The sequence below is a fragment of the Theobroma cacao genome, chromosome 4, assembly GCF_053813885.1.
Source record: "Theobroma cacao isolate CCN51 chromosome 4, ASM5381388v1, whole genome shotgun sequence".
NCBI classification, from domain to species: Eukaryota; Viridiplantae; Streptophyta; class Magnoliopsida; order Malvales; family Malvaceae; genus Theobroma; species Theobroma cacao.
In genome coordinates, this window is record NC_142642.1 from 38191006 (window position 1) to 38215325 (window position 24320).

General features: G+C 34.0%; 4 protein-coding genes across 6 annotated transcripts; 1 reads left to right on the forward strand and 3 right to left on the reverse strand.

Moving 5' to 3' along the window:
* Positions 1-3940: 3940 nt before the first annotated feature.
* LOC18603197 (WAT1-related protein At4g08300-like) lies at positions 3941-6273 on the forward strand. Of its 2 annotated transcripts, none has more exons than XM_018118803.2 (7): positions 3941-4312; positions 4427-4489; positions 4575-4691; positions 4775-5006; positions 5279-5437; positions 5531-5682; positions 5770-6273. In XM_018118803.2, the coding sequence occupies exons 1-7, from the start codon at positions 4107-4109 to the stop codon at positions 5822-5824; spliced, it is 984 nt and encodes a 327-aa protein (XP_017974292.2). In that variant the 5' UTR covers positions 3941-4106; the 3' UTR covers positions 5825-6273. The 2 variants fall into 2 exon arrangements, with proteins under 2 accessions (XP_017974292.2, XP_017974291.2); XM_018118802.2 differs by having other exon boundaries at positions 3943-4312; positions 5762-6273.
* A 309-nt stretch (positions 6274-6582) lies between these two features.
* On the reverse strand, positions 6583-9063 carry LOC18603198 (transcription factor bHLH104). Of its 2 annotated transcripts, none has more exons than XM_018119800.2 (5): positions 8849-9063; positions 8625-8699; positions 8351-8428; positions 7981-8143; positions 6583-7043 (listed from the first exon to the last, which is right to left on the reverse strand). In XM_018119800.2, exons 1-5 carry the CDS (start codon positions 8932-8934, stop codon positions 6795-6797), a joined length of 651 nt encoding a protein of 216 aa, XP_017975289.1. In that variant the 5' UTR covers positions 8935-9063; the 3' UTR covers positions 6583-6794. The 2 variants fall into 2 exon arrangements, with proteins under 2 accessions (XP_017975289.1, XP_007035086.1); XM_007035024.3 differs by having other exon boundaries at positions 8625-8708; positions 8849-9056.
* Positions 9064-9534: 471 nt separating this feature from the next.
* On the reverse strand, positions 9535-12495 carry ETFBETA (electron transfer flavoprotein beta). The gene is made up of 5 exons (XM_007035027.3): positions 12253-12495; positions 11840-12124; positions 10958-11038; positions 10499-10593; positions 9535-9883 (listed from the first exon to the last, which is right to left on the reverse strand). Exons 1-5 carry the CDS (start codon positions 12319-12321, stop codon positions 9658-9660), a joined length of 756 nt encoding a protein of 251 aa, XP_007035089.3. The 5' UTR covers positions 12322-12495; the 3' UTR covers positions 9535-9657.
* A 1989-nt stretch (positions 12496-14484) lies between these two features.
* LOC18603200 (RING/U-box superfamily protein) lies at positions 14485-16370 on the reverse strand. The gene has a single exon (XM_018119799.2). The coding sequence runs from the start codon at positions 15799-15801 to the stop codon at positions 14737-14739; it is 1065 nt and encodes a 354-aa protein (XP_017975288.2). The 5' UTR covers positions 15802-16370; the 3' UTR covers positions 14485-14736.
* Positions 16371-24320: the final 7950 nt, after the last annotated feature.

Consider the following 24320-nt stretch of genomic DNA (forward strand, 5'->3'; position numbering starts at 1 on the left):
GTAGTTGAACTACCAAAAGAATTACTTATTTATGATACAAACATTTTTTGGAGATGGGATGAGGCAAACATCATTATTTTGTCTATATCATGTGAAATTAGTGGCTGAAAAGTCGAACTTCAACCACAGTGGGCTTTGGTGAATTGGTTGCTCAATCATGCTCTTACCAACATGCTTACACGGCAAGGCATGAAAGTTATGCCCCCTTTCTTGTCCATTTTTATTTCTAACAAATTATATTTTACAGAATGATGGACTTGCCATTTGTATGCTTGTGGATACTTGCCCTTCCATCAAAATGTATCTGGCTGCAACTACAGAATCATCTCATTCCATGACACCTTGTATGCTGAGAGCTCAAATATGTTTGGCCACTCTATGCTTGTCCTACTTCTCTTTCTTGCTGTGGTTGGATTAGAAAAATGAATTAATGTTTTCAAATTTTGTGATGGAAAATCACTTCTTTTGTTCAAATGCCAATTACACCAACAACTTTGTATCCATTTCACATTGCATTTGCAGTCCAAATCAGCTTTTTCAAGAGCCTAAATGCAATGCCGAAAAGGGCCCTTTGTGTTTCAAAGTGGTTCCCCTGCTCAAGCCTTAGTAGAAGCAATGCTGGATTAACTTAACGCTCTACCCCACCATCATGCATTTGATCCTTAACCATTGAATTTAATAATCCACCTTTTTCTTTTTCTTTTCAATACAATTAACATTTCAAAATTACCCATCAATTATCATTGTTTCTAATCGTTTGACTTTTAAACCTACATGCAAGCTGTAAGGCTCTACAGTCCATGAATCATGACTTATAGTTTTCTTGAATTTGGTTCCACCAAAGATAAGCCTTAGCACTAGAAAACAATGTAGCTAAAGAACTTCTATTTTAGACTTATATTCTATACTTGTAATGTTGTAGCATCCATGAATTTCTAGTTGAAGATGGAAAAGTTGACATAAAAACCAAAGTAATGACAACCAAGCCAAGATGTTGACTCAGCCCACTAAGTGCAGGAGACTAGAGTCACTATAGAGCCTTGAGCTTCATTAATTGAAACATTTTCATAGTGATTTTTCCATCTTTTGGTGGAATTGCATGACGTGCTTCAATTCTTTTTCCCATAATTTGCTAGAAGTGATGAGTTGACATCCAAGTGCTAACAAAGATGGCCTGGTCCATCATTTTTCGAAAGATTTATTATTCCCTGAACGCTGAACCCAAGAAAAGCAACGTTTTAATGGCTATTGGACATATAGCGTAGTGCATGCTTAGTTTCCAATATGCTATACATGAATTTGAAGAAATGCCTCGTTTGTGCCAACTCTTTCTACCTTTATATATCCAGTGCCGTGTTGAATAGATATACTTTCATGTTTTCATATTTACTTATTTCACCTTATGGGACTTTTCATTTAACTGATGCTTAACTAATATTTTCACTAAAAAGTGAAAATTAAGTAGTTTTTGTTGTGAACAATTATGTCAATGTCCGATCAAGTCAAACAGCTTAATAGGCAAGATACAAGAAATGTAATATGATTTGAACTCTTAGACAAAATTAGATTAGAACTATGATTTAAGAAGTTGTTGGCCTATAAATAAGTCTCTCACTTTATTTGTAAATACACACTTGAATAAAATCTTCTTATTTCCTCTAAATATTTTCTTTTATATTTCTCTTATAGTTATTTTTTTAAGATATATTTCATAACAGTATTAGGTTGTAAAATTTCATATTTATTTGACAATGACATAGCAAAACAGAATCCGACTCAATCTCAGCTTTTGCCAACTTGCATGCAATTAGATATATCCTTTGCGATGCACTTCATCTTTTTCCTTTGAGAGCAAAGAAACAATCTCAACTAGTTCAATGTTGAAGAACCAAAAATGTCAAATCAGTTTTACACAAATGGCAAATGCAAAAACACCATGCACATCGTGACATCGACACATTGCAGCAGGCAACATAGTATCTTAAAAGGTTATGACAGAGGTCAGTAAAATGCAGGGCTCGAGTCTCCCCACTGGCTTTGGCTGCTGTCATAAGCATACAGTTCTGCGGGAAAGACTGCTGAAATTTTCGAGGCTGGTCATAGTTGGAATCATTCCAGGAGAACCAGAGTCAGTTGTAAGTACAGTGATGCTCTATGACTCTCTCCTTTAACATTTCAGATGTATATTTTTTACAGTTTTATGTTGTTAATTTTTACTTTAATTTCAATTCAAATTGTTCTTGATGCTTCCTGTTTGAGTTTCTTCTTTTTTTTTTTTTTCTTTTCTGGCAAACCGACTTTGCAAGTTGAAATTGCAAGTTTTTATTCAGTATTGTATAACTAATTTAACCTACAAAGTGCCGAGTCAATTAGTCAAAAGTTATTGAAACAATTGTAACAAAAGCTAGAAACAAATTAATAAGTTTCCTCTCAAAAGTTATTGAAACAAATTAATGAGTTTTTTTTTTCCTTTGTGCCCGCTGTGTTTATTTTGTGCTTGGCACACTGATGTAACGGTTGGATCTTGCTCCACTGTTTTTGAGTAGTGATTTGCTGCTATCACAGACCATGATCTTTTAGTAAATCATAGTCTGTTTTTACAAATTAATAAATACAACTTATCTTTTCATAAAGAAAAGGTATTGCAACACTTGTAGCAAAAGCTGGAAACAAATTAGTAAGTTACCTCTTGCTGTATATCCACAGTCATTATTTGTTAGACATTGTTGCAAATATGATTCCATGAAGAATTTTTTAGTTTTTTTTTCCTTAATTTTGGTTTAATGATCAAAATTCTTGACTTGAGAAATCACCAAACTGAAATTAAAATAATAAAAGAGAGTTTTGAAACTTATGAATAAGAATAAAATCAAAATATATTCATCAATCAATATTTTTTTTTGTTTTATATGAATTGAAAATTTACGAGTGAGTAATAGAAAATCTATTGTGATATCTTTCATTTCACATTGAATGTAAATACGATCACTCTAACTTTCGAAAATCACTTGATTTAAGCTTGAAAAGTTGTTAATTCCCAACAAATCATATAGTTTAAGTTTGAAAAGTTATTGGGTCATGGACTTGAGTCGTTGCATGATTGCAACCGCACGTAAAAGCAAATACGTGAAGAAAAGGTTTAGTAGTTTTCCTGATTGCACAAATTGAAGTAGATACCAGTAGGAATTTCATTGATAAAGTGTAAAAGGTGATATGCTAGCATGTTTTCGTGATTGCACAAATTGAAGCAGATACTGATAGGAATTTAATTGATAAAGTGTAAAAGGTGAAATGCTAGCATATTTTCATGATTGCACAAATTGAAGCAGATACTGATAGGAATTTCATTGTTAAGGTGTAAAAGGTGATATGCTAGCATAACATATTAAAGAATCTGGCATCACTTGTTCGAAGATTGAAGCAAATTGCTATTACAGTTGCTTGGTAACCATCCTTTTTTTTCCCTATGTCTCCTATCTAATAACCTGTCTTAGTTATGCGAGTGAGAGACTTTGAAAATCCAAGGTTATGAGAGCATGAGAATAATCCTTCTTTTTGCCATTTGGCTTAATTAGGGAATCAATTTAGATAGAATTTTTGTCAAGAACATGATGCTAACAACAACATGCAATAGGAATTGAAATAAGTACAAATCTATCATTTTTTTTGTTGAAAAATAATATATTTCATAAGGTTCAAACATCCCACATTGTCAAAATACATAAAAAGTGAATGTCTTATATTGAAAAACCAACTATAAACTTGTTATAAGAAAGAAAAATGAAATAGATTCACGCAGGGTCAAACACTTTAAATGACTTTTTGTATTAAACTTTTTCAGCCCAACTCTACCATGCTTACCTGATTCTCCTGGTTTTCCCCAACAGTTTATCCTGGTTTTGCTCCAACGTCTAACTTCACTCCATGCCTATAAATACACCCTCACTCACAACACACACCAAAGCTTACTTCCCTCCGCCTCTTTTCTTCTCTTAAGCTTCTCTGCTGGGTTTTTCTTCTTTCTTTTTCTTCTCTGCCTCACTCACAACACACACCAAACATGGACTGCTCATTCAGCTTGTGAAGAAGTGAGCAGGCTGGAGACTATGGCGCAGAAGGCAGGCTCAGGTTTAGACATTTACAGACGGTTCAAGCCACATCTCCTCATGGTACTTGCTCAGATAGGCTATACTTTCCTCTATATTATCACTGAAGCTTGCTTTAATCATGGGATGAATCCTCATGTCCACATAACATATCGACACATTGTAGCTGGCATTGTGATGTTCCCCTTTGCCTATTTCCTTGAAAGGTGCATAAATATTCATCTCAATGCAGATATGACTTGTGTGCCAATCCTTTCTGAAAATATTTGCAATCATGTTTTATGTTGATATGCACAACTTCTGTTCTTTCCTTGCCGCAGAAAAACAAGGCCAAAGCTGACATTCGCCCTTTTTATCGAGATATTTGTTCTCTCCATCCTTGGGTAAAGATGTCTTAAAAGTTATATCCACATTTCAGTAAAAACCAAAACAAACTAATCAAGTTTATGTTTCATCCAATTACCACAGGGTGAGTTTGACTCTCAACATGTATTTTGCAAGCTTGAGATATACCTCTCCAACTTTCCTTGCAGCAATTGTCAACACTATAGCTTCTTTGACATTCATAATTGCAGTTGTGCTCAGGTTAGCATTCATCTTGATCAATAAATTACCAAAGCATCCATGACTATAACCATCAGTTCATACCTAGGATCAACTTCATGCAGATTGGAGGTTGTTGATCTTCGGAATCCTCGAGGAATAGCCAAAGGTCTTGGGACCTGTGTCTCCTTGGTTGGTGTAACGACGATGACATTGTACAAGGGTCCTGCCATAAAAAATCTATGGCATCCTATAATCCATATTCAAGGAAAATCCGTCATCCATGAGAATTGGGTGAAGGGTTCAATTCTTACTGTTGCAAGCTGCATAACTTGGTCTATATGGTACATCATGCAGGTAAAAACCTATGCCTTGACCAAATTAAAGCCGCATGTGACACTATAGCTAACAGAGAATAAAAAAAAAAGTAAAGAGAAAGACAAAGAAATCATAAATATATATTTGATACAGCCCTGATAAATCAATGATTAAATATAGAACGAGCAAAAAAAAAAAATATGAGACAGAACAAGAGATCTTCTGCAAGTAACTAATGGTGAAATGAAAGATACCGATAATTTCCACACCAGAGATGCAGACGTATGCTTATGGTCTCCAAAAATTTGTAGGCATTTACATTGAAACGATATCCAGCACCACTGTCACTAACAACTTGGATGAGCTTCGTTGGGGCAGCACAATCAGCCGTCTTCACAGTCATTGTGCAGCATAAACCAGCTGCTTGGACAATTGGATTCAATATTGATTTCTGGGCTACTTTATATGCTGTAAGCAGGGGCTTATTCTACAGTTAAATGAAGGTAGTGAAACAAAATTTTAGTCTTCTTGTAAATTTTCTAATTACGAATCATCCATGACAGGGAGTGGTGTGTTCTGGTTTAATAATCTTCATTCAACTGTGGTGCACGGAAGAGAAAGGGCCAGTTTTTGTGACTATGTTCAATCCCCTTTCAACAATACTGGTGGCAGTCCTGGCATACTTTGTCCTTGGTGAAAAGCTTTACACGGGCAGGTAATTTCAGATTCAATTCGCTCACGATTTTCTCTATACTCTATGAAGAACAACAACTTTGAAGAGTTCACCTGTTCAGCATTTTAGGGGGAGTAATTGTCATTGTTGGCCTGTATTTGCTGCTGTGGGGCAAAGATCGTGATCAGGAAGCTCGACTTGGAAGAGAAGAGCAATCTTACTCGGTTAATGACCAGGAAAATGACCCTAAAGAACAGAAAAGCTTTTCAGCTGAAAGGGAAGGATCGCAATGCGAACCTTGAAGAGCAAAAGAGGAACACCATAATGTAATAAATTAATAATGATAAATCCAGGAAAAAAATAAACATTTAAAAGATGGGAGATGATCAGGGCAAAGGAGCAATTTCGTTTCCTGGCTTTTGACAATGTAAATACGTATCTGCATACTAATTTATGATCTTATTAGAAAGAACGACGGGACAGTGTTTGTTTCCCTGCAGAGATTCACAGTGCCAGCTTGCTTCGTCCAAAGTTCAACTTCAAGCATGGAATTCCCTGTTACTTCCTTATCCCTTCCCTTTTTATTCCTCCTTTTCTGGTAAAAATACAAAAATCTCGTAGAAGTTGTTATCATCTATGGTAATTTGAATGGCGTGTCTTTGTAATTTCTTCATCCAAAGCATAACCATAAGGAGTTGAGCATGATACTATGTTCCAAAAACAAGTTGCACAAAAGATTTAACTGCCTAAGAACTACAAATTAACGCAAAGTTGACTCATTCTTAACTAGTGTTAAATCCCAACACTATAAATTCCGTCTAGATAAGAAATTCCAGCTTCCATATTCTGAAGCAAAAGCTACTAGTGTTAAATTCCAGCAAGAGCAATAAGGGGGAAAGAGAGAGAGAGAGAGAGAGAGAGAGAAAGGTTTTGGAATTCATGTAGACAGAGAAAGAATCATTTATTCAAGAATAACAAGGGTTCTGATCAGTCCAGCTATCCATTAACCAATGGTTGAATTCCGAATGGGATAATCGTACTTCCAATAATATATTTACAGATCAACCAAGGCCAAAACTGTAAGAGGATACACAAAGATATTTGAGATTGTCGAACAAGTCCTAACCTCAACCAATAATTAAAAATAGAAGAAACTAAGCTGCAGGTGGCCTAAGCTCATGATCATGAGATGTATCCCGTGCCGACTGAGGTAAATATTGCCACATTGGGACCAAACCATAACCAGGGAAAACAGCCATCTTACTTGCCCCAGGATGATATGCTGCTGGGTGAGCAGGAAGATACCCGGCTGGTGGGATGGTCATTGTTTTCAGTTGCTGCTCTATCTTTTCTTTATTTCCCTTCAGCACAAGTTTCTCTTCACGAAGTTCATTCTTCTCAGCCTGTTTGGGAAATGGAACGTTAACAGAAGGAAAAGGGAAAAGAAAAATAAGGCACCCAAATTTATGATGCAATCTCAAACAAAATGATAACTTCAATCATTCATCAACAGAATTGTTATCTATATGCTACATCCCTAGAGGTGGTTCTGCTTCCTCAGTAAACTCCAATAGTGGAAGTTCCTATGCATACTTTATGGCCAAACTGCTTTAACAATATAGAGCGAGAGAAAAAAGATCATGTGCCACGGTGAAGAAACCAAACTTAGAAAGACAGATTTCAAATGCTAGACAACTCCATTATCATTCCATTTAAATGTCTCGTACAAATACAAATGATCAAAATTCAGAATGACAAAGACATGGCAATAAACATGATTCCAGCTCCACCAAATTGAGATCAAAAGGGAAAGAAAAATGTTGAGGCATATTTGATATTTCCAACTAGAACATGGAAATGCAATACCTTTTCAGTTAATTATATCCTTTCAATCTAAATAATGTGCACATCATCTCAGAGTGAAATTACCCAGAACTGAGTTATAACAAACGAGCACAAATATTGACTTCTCAACTTTCATCTAAATTATCTCCACAATCATCTAACCTATTTGACTAACCATTTCAATCATAATTAGTGATTATTATATACACCAGCAAGAAATTAAGAACAAATAAGCATCAAATAATCGTTATATCAAACAATAAATTGATCCATCATAATGATAAACTAAAACTCAAGACATCAAACATTGAACAGGGTACATAATAATAATAATAATAATAAAAAGCTACTTTTAACAAATTTACAAGAACATGAGGAGTTAAACGACCAGTATTTCACTGAACATTGGAGCTGATTATATATCTAAAATGAAGTGGATGTCTATATTTGCCTAACAAGAAAATTTCCTACCTTATACTTATTCAAAAAACTAACCTTTAAACTTTTTATTTCCTCCTGTAGCTTTTCATTTGTTTCTTTGAGCTCCTGAGCCTCAGTTCTCAGTTGGGTCAAAACTCTGATGGCATCATCAAGTATTGCCGATTTGTCTGTCCTAGCAGGTCTCCCGGGTTCCAAAATAGAGCTTAGATCCAGAAACCTACAAGAGTATAAACAAAATCTGTTCCTTTAAATTGCATCTTACCTCCTTGAAAGAGAGAAATGCAAATGAAACAAACAACTGATAACCAACTCAAATTATCATCAATTTTACAAACTGCAACCATTAACCAAAAACAACGCCTTTGTTTTAAGACAAAACAACAGGAAATATATAGAAAAGTATCAGTAATCCAAGGATACATGCCTTTCATTCAATCTCTCCCGCCTCAATCTCTCACGGCACGCTTTGGTTCCTGGCCTGCTGCATGATCCACTGCGTCCCCTAAAAATGCCATCAATTGCAACATCCTCTTCAACATGAAGAATTATAAGAATAAAACATAGCAAAACTAAAATGAAAACTTGGAGGAGAAAAAAAACCCACTTCAGATTAACACTTTCTGAATTGTATTTAACAATTAAATTACTATAAACCTATAAGTAAATAGACAAATTCTGAATATGAATTGAAATAATACCTCTTGCGCGAGCAATCTCTATCCTCGAATTCCTTTTCTTGATGCACAACATTTCCAGATGACAACTCAATTTCTCTACCATCACTGAAACAAAAAATTAACAAAATCGAATTCACAAGGCAAATAAATCTAACGAAAAAGACACAAATTTCCCTCAATTGATTCAAAATTTACTGAAAAAGAAAAAACCTAGATTGAATTGAAACAATAAAAAAAAAAGGCACCTGTAATTGGGCAAAAGTAAATCTGGAGAAGTATTTTCGTCGATGAAACTATAATCCAGAAAATCCCAGTCTTCAATTGAATCCATTTTTCACCACTTCCACACTCCAATATTCGCAATTTCGCATAAAATATATATGCGAGGTAATTGTAAATCAATCAGGAAATGGACGGATTCGACTAGGTTAACATGAGAATTGGAATCCTCTTTCTTTATTTGGTTGAAAGTGGCGAACTATATCCAATAAAATTGGAACACGTGGAGGAGTCTGAGTTAGAGAAATGACCGGGCCTCACGCCGACGCGTCCTTACTTTTTACTGCTAAAAGTTGTTGGTAAGTGGCAACCAAGCACCCCAACCCAATTTCTGCCGTTCTAATATTTTTGGATTAGATTTTCACAAATTAGAGAAAATAAGGAACTTTAGTTCAAAATACTCCCACTTCAATTCAAGCTGGAAGACTCTTTCCTGTTCCACTGAGAATTTTCAAAGGCAAAAATGGCACATCCCCCTTTTCTAATGTTATCTATCTCGTGTATGTTATGATTGATTAATAGATTGGGCGAAGCTGCAAACCTCCAAACTTTAAAGTAAGAAGAACCCAGAGCTTGGCTCAGCCCAAGCAACTATCACCTGTTGAACAACCCACCATCATAGACCATACTCTCTATACTAGTATGCAGAATCTTATTGAACTGGGAAATGTTATAGACTTCCATTTATGCAAACTTTTAGTTTGAGTTCGGTGTGATCAATTATTTGAAGAAGCTATGAATCAGCTGGACCACTTATCAGAGAAGTGAGGAATTTTCAAATTACATGAGCTTCATTTCGAAGCTTGTCGATTAGCTCATCAACCGAAGACAGAATTACTCCTGCTTTTCTCTTGGGCGGTTCTGTGACTTGAACGACCTCTAAATCAGATTTGATTTCCACATTCAACTCTTCCGGTGTATATTTCTTTATGGGCTTCGATTTTGCCTTCATTATGTTGGGAAGGGTTGCATATCTTGGCTGGTTCAGTCTTAGATCAGTGCTGCAGATGACAGACAAAAAGTCAACCTTAACAGGAATTTTGTTACACAAAATGCATATGCACAAAAACTAGAAGTGATAATGCAGACAACTGATTGTTAATAACAAATTATTTCGAGTATTATCTTCTATACAGATTACCAAAGGCAGTTGGTTTTTGTTTACGTGGTGGAAACCTATGCATGATTTGTTTTCTCCAGAACATTTGCTGTACTGCAAATACAGTACCACCATCCCTCACCCACCACCAACACCACCACCATAACTGAAATATATAAAATAAAACCTAGTGTACAGCTTTAGAACAGATTCATGAGGTTACATGCCTGGCTGCATGAAAAAAGAATTCATGAACTCTTCCAGTCCTTTCTGCCAAAATCACTACATGTTATTTACAAAACCAATTTGTATTTCACAAATCACAACAGTAAAATACTTAACATAAGCACTTTCAATAATTAACAAAATTTGTACGTATTTGTATCACATGCAACAGCTAAATGGAAAATCTTCAATATTTCGTTGTCATTAGAACAGCTTCAATGAGCCAGACCCAAATAATGGATGTTTCACTACCTATAAATGAGCATCAAAATTTGATAGATCAGGTACTTACGTGATCACAGCAGGTAAGTCCAAACACAGTGTTTCAAGACCACCATCCACCTCTCTATCTACAGTTACCACCTGTTTCTCCTTGTCCAGCACAACCTACTAAAAAGCAGCAGTCAGAATCATAAAAACATTTGACATACAAACAGAGATATTAGATATGAAAACCACACAATAAGAGAGTTACTGGTAAGAATATCAGCCTAATTAATAGTAATAAGAATAAAAGCCCATACAATTCTACAGCTCTTTCACCTTGACATACTAATACTGCTAACATCCAAACAATCTCAAAAACTCCTCTTATGACCTTTGGTCAGTTCTAATCAAACAAAAGATGATTGTAAATCAAAGAACAAGCTTCATATGAAAACATATGTTATCAACAGAAAAAAAAAAAAAGAGTAAAAAATAATGCAGCAGTAGAAGAGTAGTTCCTGAATATGTATACTGCTGAACCAACCTTTGAAGCAAAGGTTCCTTGTGGCCATCCAAGCAGCCCAGCTATCATTTGCCCTGTTTGATTGCAGTCATCATCAATTGCCTACACAAGAATCCTGATAATAAGAAACAATGATTTTCCAAAAGAATTTCTTCTACCAAAGAGGTAAAAAAGAACAAGAAAACAAGTTCCACTAATAAATACTAACAAACCAATGGCCTAAGATAAAATGTCCAAAATCCAGTAAATTTAACAGCAACATACTCATTGAAGGCTCAAACATAAAGAGAAACTTCACCATGTTACTGAAATAAACGCCTAGCATGCCCCTTGCCAAATAAGAAGGTGGGACACAAAAAGAACCTAAATTTCAGTACAAGTTAAAATTACATATTCTTTACCCAAGAAACTCTACTCAGCTATGACCATTTTGAATACTTTAACTTAATCGAGCTTATGACCAGACTTACAGGGGACTGAAGACCAATACTTTAAAACTGGAAGCATCATTCCCATTCATTTTACTCCATCTTTTCAGTAATCAATTGAAATGGGAAATGAACAAGCACATAAAACCATACACCCAATATGAATCTGCAATAACGTTCAACATTCATTAAAGACCAAATAAAAACCTGCATTTCTATTAACAATCTCCAGCTCAATCGGGAAAAAACAAAATGTACAACTATTCTGCTACATAAAACCATTGAACCAAACACCCAGAAGAATTTGAAGATCAAAACTTTCCCCATATCTAAAACAATCCCAAGTAACAAAACAGAACCTTTAAACACCCCCAATTCAAACTACCACTAAACCAAACATCTCGGAACCTTTAAAAAAAATCATTAAAAACCTCAGAACAATTAAAAACAATGAAAAATAAGAGGAAGACAAAACCTGCTTTCCAAGAATGAGCAACCCAGGATTCTCAACCCCAACAAGCTTCTTCAAAATCTTAGCAACAGTGAGGGGAATCAATTCACGAGCAGCTTCCACGTGGATCCCTCTATCAGCACCCATAGCAAGACTCGTCCGCAGAGTATCCACACAGTTGGAGAGTCCCATACTAACCGCCACAACCTCCTTTGCCAACCCAGCTTCTTTAATTCTCAAAGCCTCTTCCAAAGCTATCTCGCAAAACGGATTCATGGACATCTTCACGTTCTGGGTCTCAACCCCACTCTACCAAAAACAGAAAAACAAACCAAACCATTTTTTTTTTTTTTTTGTGGAAATTTCAGTGAAATGAGAAATTAAAAGTTTGGGTTCGATAAATCGATTGATTGGTATGGTTTTATCATTTCTTTTACCTTGTCGGGTTTGACTCTGATCTTAACGGCGTAGTCCACGACTCGCTTTACGGCTACCATTATCTTCATGGTTGGCAGCTCTTTCTCTTTGCCGTCGTTTTGGTCTTCGATGTTAGAGCTTTGGTAATGGAAGCTGAGACGTAGAGAGCTAAAACGTCTCAGCAGAAAAATTAAAAAAAAAAATTGGAAGTTAAGCGAATTTTGGAAGAAAATCTCGTACTCTTTTGTCTCCTCGTCAAGTTAAAATGATGTTCTTCTATTACCGGATTTACCGTAATTAACATTTTTATTTTTGTAATTTTTTTATTGGATTCGGAGAGCCCAAAAGGGGAGTTAAAACTGAGCCCCAGCCCAATTATTAAATCAAAAACTGAATTTATATTATTGGGCCTATCAGAGATTTGACCCAATGAGCTCCTAGACGAAATGGGCCCATACAGAAAAGGCCAGAAAGGACTACAATCTTTGATTTTGTTTTGTTTTGTTTTTCATAACACATAATAAAAGGGTAAGGTGAGCAATCGGCCAAGTTCTGTGCATCTACTGTCATTTAGGGGTAAGCTTTCTGATACTTGGTGAGGGTAGGGGCCTGGGGCTGACCTACTTCTTATTGTATAATTCCTTCTCTTGTTTGGCTTGTTGTTTCTTGTATTCTTCTCCCCTTCTATGTTATCTTTTGTTCTTTGTTTTCTCTGCTGCATATTGCAGCTCTCAATGTACTTTGTAACAGGCTGGTCCTGCTCTCTTTTTATCATTGAATTCCATTTATCTAAAAGGATAAAATATACTGGACAAGAACACAATCATCTTATACAAAATTTTCCCCTTCTCCCAATCTAAGCTTCTCTACAAGAAAATAATTTTGCAATCTCATCACACAAAGTGATGGAGTTATGGCGCCATTTTTTTTACCCAATTGTAGTATCTTTATATATTTTTTCCATCCAAATGAATCCCAACACACCACAAGCCCTGAGGGTTGCAACAGTTATCATATCTTTGCCCATGCTTACAAGCACATGGGTGAAACAAAGTTTTGGGTGATATGTTGTTTTGCCTTGTGAAGAGCCACTAAAGGGCAAAACAAGTAACATAGAATTTCCGTTTTAATAGCAGTCTAAAGGTAGATTATGTGTCTGCTAGTGACAGGAAAATGGAAATCAGGAACAAAAGAGTGTGGCTTTGTACTTTAGATCTCCACAAGGTATTGAGAAGATCTAATGTATTTGTATACGTACCATTTAACTCTTTAGTTTCACTGCAACAATATATGGAGGGTTTTTTTTTTTTCTTTCTGTCCTTTTGACACCTTGAAGAAGCTGCATCCTTATTGTCTCCGGTCTCCCAGTTTCCAACTCTTTCCCCCATATATTTGATTCTCTTTGCATTTACTTTTTGAAGAGTTTGTCACCAAAATGTGGAAACACGGAGCTCAGGTTAAAATTTTTCCAGGCGGAAATAAGTGTTGTTGAATTACACACACCCTTGACTTGACCAGGAGGAAGACCTTGAAAGGCTTGCACATTACGCCATTAATATTTGAAGCATCTTCAATTTCGCAGTAGGACCATTGAGGTTTTCCATAAGGTCTATCGTTGACCCTGGGAACTGTTGATTGCAAAGGAAGATCTAAAGAAAGAATGAAGGGTATAAGAAAATTGAAAAAGAAAATGGACTTGATGATTACTCCAAACCTAACAAGGAAAAAGAAATGGAAAACCATCAACCTCACACACAGGCAGGGGTATTACAACTTCAATTTAAGATCTCTTGTTCTCCAGGCAGTTGAGTTGGAACAAGTGACATTGACTAGGTATACTTAATTGGTGACTCATGGTATTGATTACTATGCAGTGATATGGTAAAAGAATTTAGTAATGGTTTGGGATACCTAAACTTCTGATAATAGTTCCATTTTCAAAAGCTAAACTAGCTGATTCTTACAGGCTGGAAATTTATAGTGTACTTGAGAAGAATTAGAACCATTACCAACCGAGACCAAACCATATATTCTTTGTTCAACAACCATAACATTATTGGCAATAGAAGTTGGTAGCTATCGGATTCTCTAATTTGAAGAGGACCCCCTTGCTGCCAGCTAAATCAATTGAAGGGGACCTCCCCCCTTCTACCACTTCTTTCATAATCTCCCTCTCTGTCTCTATGTCAAAGCAAAAATGAGACAAATACTTGATGCAATCAAGGAAAGAAATAAAAATTAACAAAGAACTGTATAAAAAGGAAGTGGTTCTTTAAGCAATGAATAATGATGCTCATAATCATGGCTGTAAGTCATTTGAGAACACAATGGACCAGCCCCCTACCCCAAGTCATTATAATTTATAAACCCCAGAAAGAAATTCAAATAAAATAATGATTTTCAATTTCAATTGGAACATTTCTATGTCACAAATTTAATTGTCTCTCAACATATAAAAAATCTCTATGGAAAAAAAAAAAAAAAAGAACCCTAAAACTCTGGTCTTATGGCTCCAAATAAACAGGCAAAACTGCACTTTTGGATCCTCTGCCATGACCAAAAGAAAAGAAAGATCTTCTCACTCTGCTACTGCAACCTTCAATGGGGCTAACCTCACTGACTTGCCTGTTCTGTCTTATAGCTTCTTGAATTGCTAAATAGAGCTGACGATCTGCGGATGAATCCATTGAGATAGACCTCCTTACTGGCTGAATTGCGAACTGGTCATCTTTACCTCTGATGTCAATGCATTCATCTCCCATGCTAGTACCTTTATGAAACTTCCTTTCCTTTTTCTGCACAATTCTCTGCTCCAACTTCCTTGGTGAAGGACTAATTGACCGCGTCGATAACTCCCCTGAGTTCAGTCTTTCTTGTGCGCCAAGCAATATTTGATCAGTAGAACTATGGTTACCTAATTCAATCACCACAAAATCTTCATCACCGCTAATAACATTTTCGGTATATGGATTTGGATCTTGTGGTGTTGTGCTTGGAGCAATGATTTGGTCAACTGGGAACCGATTAGTACTCGAAATGCTTGTTCTGCAAAGTGGACAATTGGCATTGTTCTGAAGCCAAACATCAATGCAATCAATGTGAAAAACATGGCTGCAGTTTGGTATTATTCTCAGCTTCTCATCTTCCTGGAACTCATTCAAGCAAACTGCGCATTCACAAAAGCTTCTTTCTCCAAAATATCTGTTGTTCCCACCTTTCTTGAATTGAAATATTGGGATTGACCTTATCACAGATTCATCAAGTCCTCTTTGTTCCACTGCTGGAGAGTATGCCATTAAAGGGTCTTCGTGTTGTCTTCGAGATAAAGAAAATCGCCTTAGAAGATCAATCCTGTGCCAATTGAGGCAGCACTTGATGACAAAGATATAGTAGCTGACTAACAAGAAAGCTGTAGCTAAAATTCCTATGACAGCAATAGCTATAATGGGAAAACTTGTATCTGATGAATGCAAATGAGGCCCCAAGATTGAGTTTCCTGGACTCGTGATTGGAGAAAGAGCTTGTGAGACTCGGATCGTGTTCGTGTAGCTTTTGCTTACAAGATCCATGAAAAACGAGTTGTCAAACAATGCAAAGAAAAGGGTCTGCCCGGATTTTGAAAACAATCAAACATGCAAAATTTTATACCGGAAAGAAAGAAAGAAAAAAAAAAACTGTTTCAGAAACTAGAAATGATATTGCAAACGAGAACCTCTTGTTATGTCCTTGAAATCCATTGAAACACAAACAAAGAAAAAAGCAAGAAAGAGTCAATCAAAGCTAAACAAGACGGAGAACAAGCATGGAGTTGATAAACATAGATTTGGAATGAGACAGGTGGAGTCAAGGAAGCAGCAAAGAACATGGAGAAGAGAGGATGAAGAGAGAAAACCCAGGTCGACTTTAAATGAGGGAGGCGTTAAAAGGGGGACAAGAAAGGGCTCCAATATTAAATTAAATCTTTATTTAAAGGAGAGAAAGAAAGAAAGCCTGAAACGAGAGTACGTAGTTGGTGAATTTCTCTCAGGTTTCCACGAGAAGTTTGGCTACAAAAAAAAAAAAAAGTGTTTCAGACTTTCAGTCTCTCGATTATTGTACGTGTTTCTTGTGTTTTTTTTTTAAGATTTTTCCATTGTTATTATGTACAGCAGCAGCGTATGGGGGAATAGAAAAATGGAGGGGGGACTCAATAGAATGGATTGGCTCACCACAATGAATGATAGGGGCTTGACATAAACGTAGGAATCAAGTTGGTGGGGGGACCAAGAATAAGACATCAAATTTATCATTTGATTCAAAGCTGATGATCTCTGATGATTTGAAGTTTGAACTTAAAAAGTCTTAAAGGGCTTTCTATTAACATGTGAAATTAAATTTCTGTCTTACAACAGTCAAGTGACCACCAAAAATTACTGCAAACCATCATTTTCTTTTCTTCTGATAATCAAAGATTGATTGTGTGGTGATTTCTTTTCCATTGCAAATGATTCTTTCATCCTCACTATTACCAAACATGTGCTACAAGCATCTACTCCAATCCACTGTTTCAATTCCTTTCCTCATGGGGTCTGAGGTAATTAAGGGATTTCACTCTAAACTATGGACATCCTTTTTTTTCTTTTCTGTGAGAAGAAAGGATAGCAAGAGCAGACAAGCCATGACAATGTCTTTTTTAGCATAATCTTACTTGCTAAGTAACCATCACTAAAACAAAACGTGATAGACTATTTGTAGGAGCCAGTTAATAGAGACGGGATGATACAATGGCAGATTAAAATCAAATCACCAAAAGGAGAGTAGGTTGGGAAACTGCTAAATTTAAAGCATGATTGATTAGTTTTGATAAGAGCACAATAATTTTTAGCAACTCTTTTGTGTAGATTGAGATGATATACCTTTCAATACGAAACTACCAAACAGTACTACGTAATAATTTCAACATTAGGTTACCCATCATCCTAGTTTGATGAACAATAAAACAGAATCTACCTTGTGAAATTATATCAAACTCACAAACCTAATCTAAAGTACAAACAATTAATTAGAATCAATAAATAGGTTGGCATGTATCAATTGGGTGTACAAGTTTAAGGGGTAATGATTTTAAAAAACACTTGACTTTTCATGCACTCATCCTTTTGTCAATCATCATCAATCATAAAGCAAAAAACAAAAGTCTCAAAGTCACATGCAACCCACCAATTTATTTAACTTTTTTGCAATTTTGCCAAAAATCCTCCTATCTGATTGAAAATTTGTCGATTACCCTTCATATCTAACCTTGCATTTACACTATACAAAGCTTTTACAAGTCTCATCCCGCTTTCCCAATTTGAAAAATCCTCAAAGATTTCAAGAGCAACAAAGCAAAGAAGCCTACACGCTTTGGGATGGTTTCTACTGGTGGGGTCCCGATCCTGGTAGCCACCCAAAAAAACTCTAGTCTTTCACAGGGAAAGTCAAATCTGTGAACAATGATCCCAACCCAAAGTAAAGGGTAGGGCCACGAACAAAAATACAGAACCGACACTCTCCATATTTGCGTGTTGACAAGTTTTAGAAAGACAAAAACCCAGCCCCAAGTGAGGTAAGAAAAACAGTCACGCTTTCTCTCTCTCTTTTTTATAAAAAGTGTGCATATCCAACTTATTCAGTCAAAGGCTGTGTGCCCCAGCAAAGAAACTTCTTCTATCCTAGTAGAAAAATTTCCATCGGTGAAGACTTTTTGTTCACATCACCATCACAGGATTAGTATTAATATCCTAGTGAACGTTATAGAGATGATCTAAAAGGTTCAAAAACCTTCTTTAGTTTGCTTAAGTAAAGAATGTTTGCCTCAATAAATAAATAAGAACAGTTGAAGGGTGGGTATGAAAGCATGAAACTAGTTACGCCAGAACCAATAATTCATGTTAATTAATTACTTTCGTCTACATTGTTAACCTATTATAGGTATTAAGCATCTTGAATATAACTAGCTTGTGAAACAAGGGCTATACTTGGCTCATACAAGTGGGTTTTTTCCCTGGTGTAAATTAGATTATCCCAGTTTACATTCTCTTGATTCATGTAGGGCAGGCGCCCTATACCTATTGCTTTTCTTTTATTAGCAAATAGAAAGGATATAGTACATGCAAGGCTAGATTTCTTAGCCTTGTAAACCAACATTACTGTTCACCCCAACTTTTACATTCACAACAAGAAGTTCCGTTTCGAGGATAATGTTATTTATATTTTTTGTCATTTTCTTTTTTTTTCATTCTCTATTATTGCTGTATATCTTGTCCATTTTCTCAAGAAACGTTTTTATGATTCTACCAAATTTCCGCCAGAAATTTATCATCTTGGCATGCAATTAATTCAGCTCGTCCTTTCTCCCATATGCTTGCATCGGCACTACGCCAGGGTTCCCTCAGCTTTTTGTTGAACTTGGGCAGAACCATTTCAACTTTCAAGCCATTGTCCTCAAGTATTGTTTGGGAGAAGGAATTAGTCATGGTCCCTTAATTGATATGAGTATGATAGTTCAACTATCACTCTCTTAAAGTAAGAGCACATTCATTCACCAGAAAAAGAAGTTTTATACTTGAAATTAACTTGATGAATTGTTCAAAAGAGGAAGACTATCCCATTCTGTGCCGATTCTTAATGCACAGAAAGAAATGATAAATGAATAAGTTAAACATAAGATATATATATATATATATATAGCTTCTCATTAATCTAACTTTGGATAATTTTAATTGATGAGTGGTGGATTCCTTTATTTACCAATGTCCAACAAAGTGAAGACATTACATTGACTATTCAAACTCCATCAATATTAGGCCAATTCAATGGTTGTGATTGATGAGATTCTAAATTGAACCACATGCAAAAGCATATAATAATAGGCTATACCACAAAGAATATACTACAAAATAAATGCATTAGATAAAGCTTATAAATGAAAATTGGCACATGGGAAAGGGGGGAGGAGGCAGCAGCAACAGCTGTTGATGAGAGGCAGTTTACTTGGAGAAGGAGTTGGCGTCTTCATGAATTTGCGAGAATGCTTTTGTTTTTGTTGTTGCACCTGCTTGTCAGTCCGGATTTATTAATTTTTCAATTTTTTTCTACAAACTATATATAAATAATTATTTTTTTTATTTATTTGGTTGTTGTTGTTTATGTCAGTTGACTCTGTTCAAGGGTTTGTTTTTTGTTTAATTTAATTTGACCATCAACTTCTTAAAGCAAAAATGGTAATTTTACGAAATAAACCCAATTTTATAATACTTCGATCCTCTTCTTACTTTTATATTGTTTGATATTGTCTTATTTTCAATTATAGAACTTAATCCCTACTTATATCTAATTAGTTAATTTAATAATATTAAACTTACATGAAATTATTTGATGTGGAGACTAATGCTGATAACTTTCAATGTCCGGTTTTGTAATAAGATTTTGGTATTGTTAGTTTTATGTTTTAGGTGTTATTTAAATCTAATCTCAGTGCTATAGTTTAGTTATGTGTTCAAATAATCTCTTTAAGAGGTTGAGAAACTTATTTTCAGTCTGTTTAGTTTTGATATAGATCGGATTTTTTATTAATTTTTTTTATTTTATAAAATATAAAATTAAATTGCATTATTACAACATGTAAATGAAGAATATAATAGCAAGAAGGATACCTAAAGTCTCAAAGGTGACGATTAGGTAATTCAAACTTAGAGATTTTTAATTTTAGAATTTCGAATTATAAAATTTATAATAATATAGAAAAATCTTGTATAGTGTAATCTTAATTAATTTTACTTAGCAAAGGAATTCATGGATCAAGAGCAACTGCCACGTGTATAAGAAAGGTCAAAATTGATGCGTCACACCACGTGGGAGCTCACGTTGGATGACGAACTCACGTGATCTGGGAATGGGATCTTAAAGTCTTGCACCTTTTTAACAAATTTTCAGTTTTTCACCATTGTTTTTGCAGTCGGAAACAAAAGAAAAAGGCAAAAAAAATAGAAAAAAGAAACGAAAAAAAGAAAAAGAGTGCATTTAAGCTTTGACTACGATGGGGCTTTGCACGTGCTGTCACGTGCTTTGGAAGCCGACCATTGCAACTTCCCTCTTCAACAGGCGCCTTTGTCACGATTCACTCACACGCGCACACACACCGGGTCAAGCCAGTCAAAAGTTGACAATTTTTGGATTCTTTTTGCCCTTTTTTTATTTAATTTTTCTAAAAAATATTTGTCTTCACAAAAATTCTATAAAAATGTAACCCATTTGATTAAGATAAAAAAAAAATGTTGTCGGTCTAATATACAAAGATTTCCATGGTTGAATTTCTATTGCATGAATTATTAATCTATTTGCAAACTACTAATTTACTACTGAGAAATATAAATTTTTTGGCCAAGTGAACAAAAATATTAAATTAAATGTTTAATGGTGGGTTTTGAATTTGACTAGTCTTTATAGATATCTAGTTGTAAAGTGAAAACGAAACATTACAGATTAATTACAGATGATACTGTCAAGAATTAATTTAATTAATTATATGAATTTATTTTTAATTATATTAAATTTAAAAAATAATTAAATTTTATAACTATTTTAATTTTATAATTTCTCTTTTAAGTCAATGGTATAGTTGGGTCTTGTAATTAGCTAAAGATATGTAGTTCCATGTATCTTACAATGGGGGCAAACTCCACTTGACTTGACTCTTGAATTATAAGTTCATCTACACATAAAAAAAATGATAATAAGTGACATTACATTCGAACATTTTCAATGATCTTTCATTAATGCTAATTTCAAATGCATGATCAATACCAGATATGAAGCATCTTACCATGAATGGAAAGAGGAGGCTTTTCAAAACAAAAAAAATAAATGGAAAGAGGAGCAGGGAGCAACTTTTGTATCTATAGATACTTTGGGAAATTCACAATAGACAGCCCAAAGAAAGTAAAGGTGCACTGGGCCTGAAAAATGTCCCATCGATGGACTATTCTTCGCTATTCTTCTTACTTTTCAATCCCTGCCCCCATGAAGTTACAGTGGGCCTGCATGCCCTCCGCCATTTTTGTCTTGAAGAATTTGTTTTACTGGGATCTACTTCATGTTGCTCTGTTCAAAGGATGGCCTCATTTAGCGACGAATTTGAAATTTTAATTAAAAAATAGTTAAAAAATAATTATATAAATAGTTATATTATATATATTAAATTTTATATCTATAATAATAAAAAAAATTAAAAATTAAGGAGTAGCAGCCGTCATCACCCATCACCCCCTTGGCTCTACCCTTGGTTCGATTATTTGGGTTGTAATTAACCTCGAAAAAGATCGTCTAAGAGAACACAAGCAGAAAGGTTTGGCCCCAATTTGTCTTTTATTTAATTTAGAGTTCTATCCAATTTTTAACCACATATAACCCAACGGCTATTAACATTGAGATTTTGAATATCTTAAATGAGTTTAAATTATCTTTGAAAAAATAAATTTTGACAAGATAAATGTAATTTGACGATTGTATTCTCTTTTAAGAGAGTTATTGTATAATATTTATACGTGAATCTCTTCTTTTTTCATTGTTTAACCTAAGCTTCCTCGATGTAAAAAAAATAAAAAATAAAAGCTATTATGACTTGAAGTTTGCAATCTACTCAAATTAAGTGTGTATATATATATATATATTTCTCGAAAATTATGCTTGAAAATTATGTTTTTATCTCACATAAGATAAATTAAAAATCTTAAAAAATTTATAAGCGTAAATACCGTTTTTTATAGAGAAAGTAATAACTTTTTGACACTAACACAAATTTCAGCCAAGGTAATTAATATTTATATATCTTTGTTTTTATGAAAGGTCTTTATATATCTTTGTTCAAATCATATTTTCTAATAATGTACAAAAATGCCTATATTATTTCGTCAGAAATAAGAACAATGTATTCAAAGTTTGGTCTTTGAGCACTTTAAGTTTTATATAATATGAATTTCCCTCGTTTCTATATCTTCTTCCGAACAAACCTTTGAAGGTGTCAAATTATACATTTATTTTTATAAATGATGGAATTATTAAGTTTGAATGTAAGTAAAACCCTTCATTTGATTAATCATGCACGCAAAAGACATTATATATATATATATATATAAAGGAAATTAGTAAAATTATATACAAACTATAATAACAACAATCAAATTGTATAGCATCTTCATATGAAAATTAAAAGCAGCATACTTCGCTAGAACACTAGAATAAATAACATGGATCGGCAATGGGCGGTGATGGCATTGGAATTTCTTTCTTTTGGTTTAAATCAAAAATCAATAGCTGAGGAGTGGTCAAATCAAAATGTTTGAAAAAATGACCATGGAGAACAATTTATTCATCCATGTTCCAGAAGTTTGACCCATTTTAAGGTTAGTCTAGGTTTATGGGCCCCCTCCTCCTTTCACTAATCACTCACTCTGCTTCTATTGCCTAAAATTCTGATTCTTGCACTATTACAGAATCAAATCTTGTTCCCTCGTGCTGGAACCTCAAAAAGTTAATTGCTTCAAAATATTCTGATTTCATTTTGATTTTATACTAAGTGATTTCATGTCATTGCTTACGCGAGTCTTCCAGAAAGGCTTAATTTTAAACAAAATCAATAAAAAAAAAGACATTGTTTGTTAAATTTTATACAATAAATTAAATACTTGAAGCAGATGAAAATAACATAAGAACTTCAAATTTAATTTGTGCAAAGAGTAACATATTTATTGTTTAGAAAAAAAATTTAAACTCGTACTTATCTAGAAGTCAAATGTTCAAATACAATAAAGATAATTTTTTAATATGACTTGAATTTATGCAATAAGTAAGACATTTGGAGGTTAATATAATTTTAAAATATTTTTAAATTTTGTAGTTGACAATAAAATTAACTTGAATATAAAAATTAAATATAACATGACAATTTTGAATTGAATTACTTGTGTGAAGGCTAATCCAATGGTTTGAATTGATGTGAAAACTTAGTCAATATGCACTTTTGTGCAACTTTCAAAAAGTTTTGGAAAATTTAACCCTTTGACAAGAATTATACTTTTTTTATTGCGTCAAAAAATTTTCTTAAACAAAGAAAAATAAAAAAAGCCAACAAATCCAAATTGTATTACTTATCTAAAAGGATAGTTCACCTAATTTATTAATAGTACTAAATGATAATTGGATTTGATGTGAAAAGCTTTATTCAGTCGTGTGACTAAAAAATTTAACCTAATTGTGACTAATAATTTACTTTAGGAGAAAATAATAGGAGAAATGTGAAATGTATTAATTGCATGCAAAGTAAACATAGTTAATGTCTCATTAATTGATGTTAGATTATCTTTATCTCATTTTTTACAGCTACCAATGAAAGTCATTACTTTGCATTAATTTCAACACAACTTGATGTTTCACGTCTTCCATTAGATAGCTTGAAAGCAAACCATTCACTATAAAAGTAGTTCTAAGAAGCTAAAAAGGAAGAACTAAAGAGCTATGGGCACCATTTGTCATTCATCATGAAAATTTAGTTTGGAAGTATACAATTAGATAAAGTCGACCAGCCTCATTTCCTCCAAACAAAATGAGAAAGAAATCAATCAAGATTCAAGATGTGATTTGAATTCATCTAATAACCTAATTGATAGTTAGAAATTTATGAATTATAACTAAATTTTAGATTTAAGTAGTAGCTTTTATATCTTTAACTTTGGTCACAACAAAAAAGAAAATTTTTTAAGTGATGTTGGGTGTTTTATTGTTTTGATAGAATGCAATTATTAAATATTAAATTCTCGAAAAAATAGTATTACGATATTTGATATTAATAAGAAAATGTTTATTATAATTTTAAAAAAATAACATTGCAATTTACAAATATTTTATTAAGAATGCGATATTATTTTTATATATTAAAATGTAATTTTAATAAACTTGCATGTCAAAAAATATTCATGGTCGAGTTGGGTATATCGAATCTTCCTTTCAAACTACAGAGTTTGAACTCAATTTTTATCATGTATTTAATTATTATTTAATTTTATATTAA

What these genes read in the sequence shown, in the direction of transcription:
- LOC18603198 (XM_007035024.3), bottom strand. Translation starts at nt 8,934, where the DNA reads ATGGATTCAATTGAAGACTGGGATTTTCTGGATTATAGTTTCATCGAC. An exon ending in TTACTTTTGCCCAATTACAG is followed by an intron (nt 8,709 to 8,848) that starts GTGCCTTTTTTT and finishes TTTTTGTTTCAG; the next exon opens with TGATGGTAGAGAAATTGAGT. An exon ending in AGAGATTGCTCGCGCAAGAG is followed by an intron (nt 8,429 to 8,624) that starts GTATTATTTCAA and finishes TGGCATTTTTAG; the next exon opens with GGGACGCAGTGGATCATGCA.
- ETFBETA (XM_007035027.3), bottom strand. Translation starts at nt 12,321, where the DNA reads ATGAAGATAATGGTAGCCGTAAAGCGAGTCGTGGACTACGCCGTTAAG. An exon ending in TCAGAGTCAAACCCGACAAG is followed by an intron (nt 12,125 to 12,252) that starts GTAAAAGAAATG and finishes TGTTTTTGGTAG; the next exon opens with AGTGGGGTTGAGACCCAGAA. An exon ending in AAGGAACCTTTGCTTCAAAG is followed by an intron (nt 10,594 to 10,957) that starts GTTGGTTCAGCA and finishes GCTTTTTAGTAG; the next exon opens with GTTGTGCTGGACAAGGAGAA.
- LOC18603200 (XM_018119799.2), bottom strand. Translation starts at nt 15,801, where the DNA reads ATGGATCTTGTAAGCAAAAGCTACACGAACACGATCCGAGTCTCACAA.
- LOC18603197 (XM_018118802.2), top strand. Translation starts at nt 4,107, where the DNA reads ATGGCGCAGAAGGCAGGCTCAGGTTTAGACATTTACAGACGGTTCAAG. An exon ending in ATAATTGCAGTTGTGCTCAG is followed by an intron (nt 4,692 to 4,774) that starts GTTAGCATTCAT and finishes AACTTCATGCAG; the next exon opens with ATTGGAGGTTGTTGATCTTC. An exon ending in CTATATGGTACATCATGCAG is followed by an intron (nt 5,007 to 5,278) that starts GTAAAAACCTAT and finishes AAAAATTTGTAG; the next exon opens with GCATTTACATTGAAACGATA.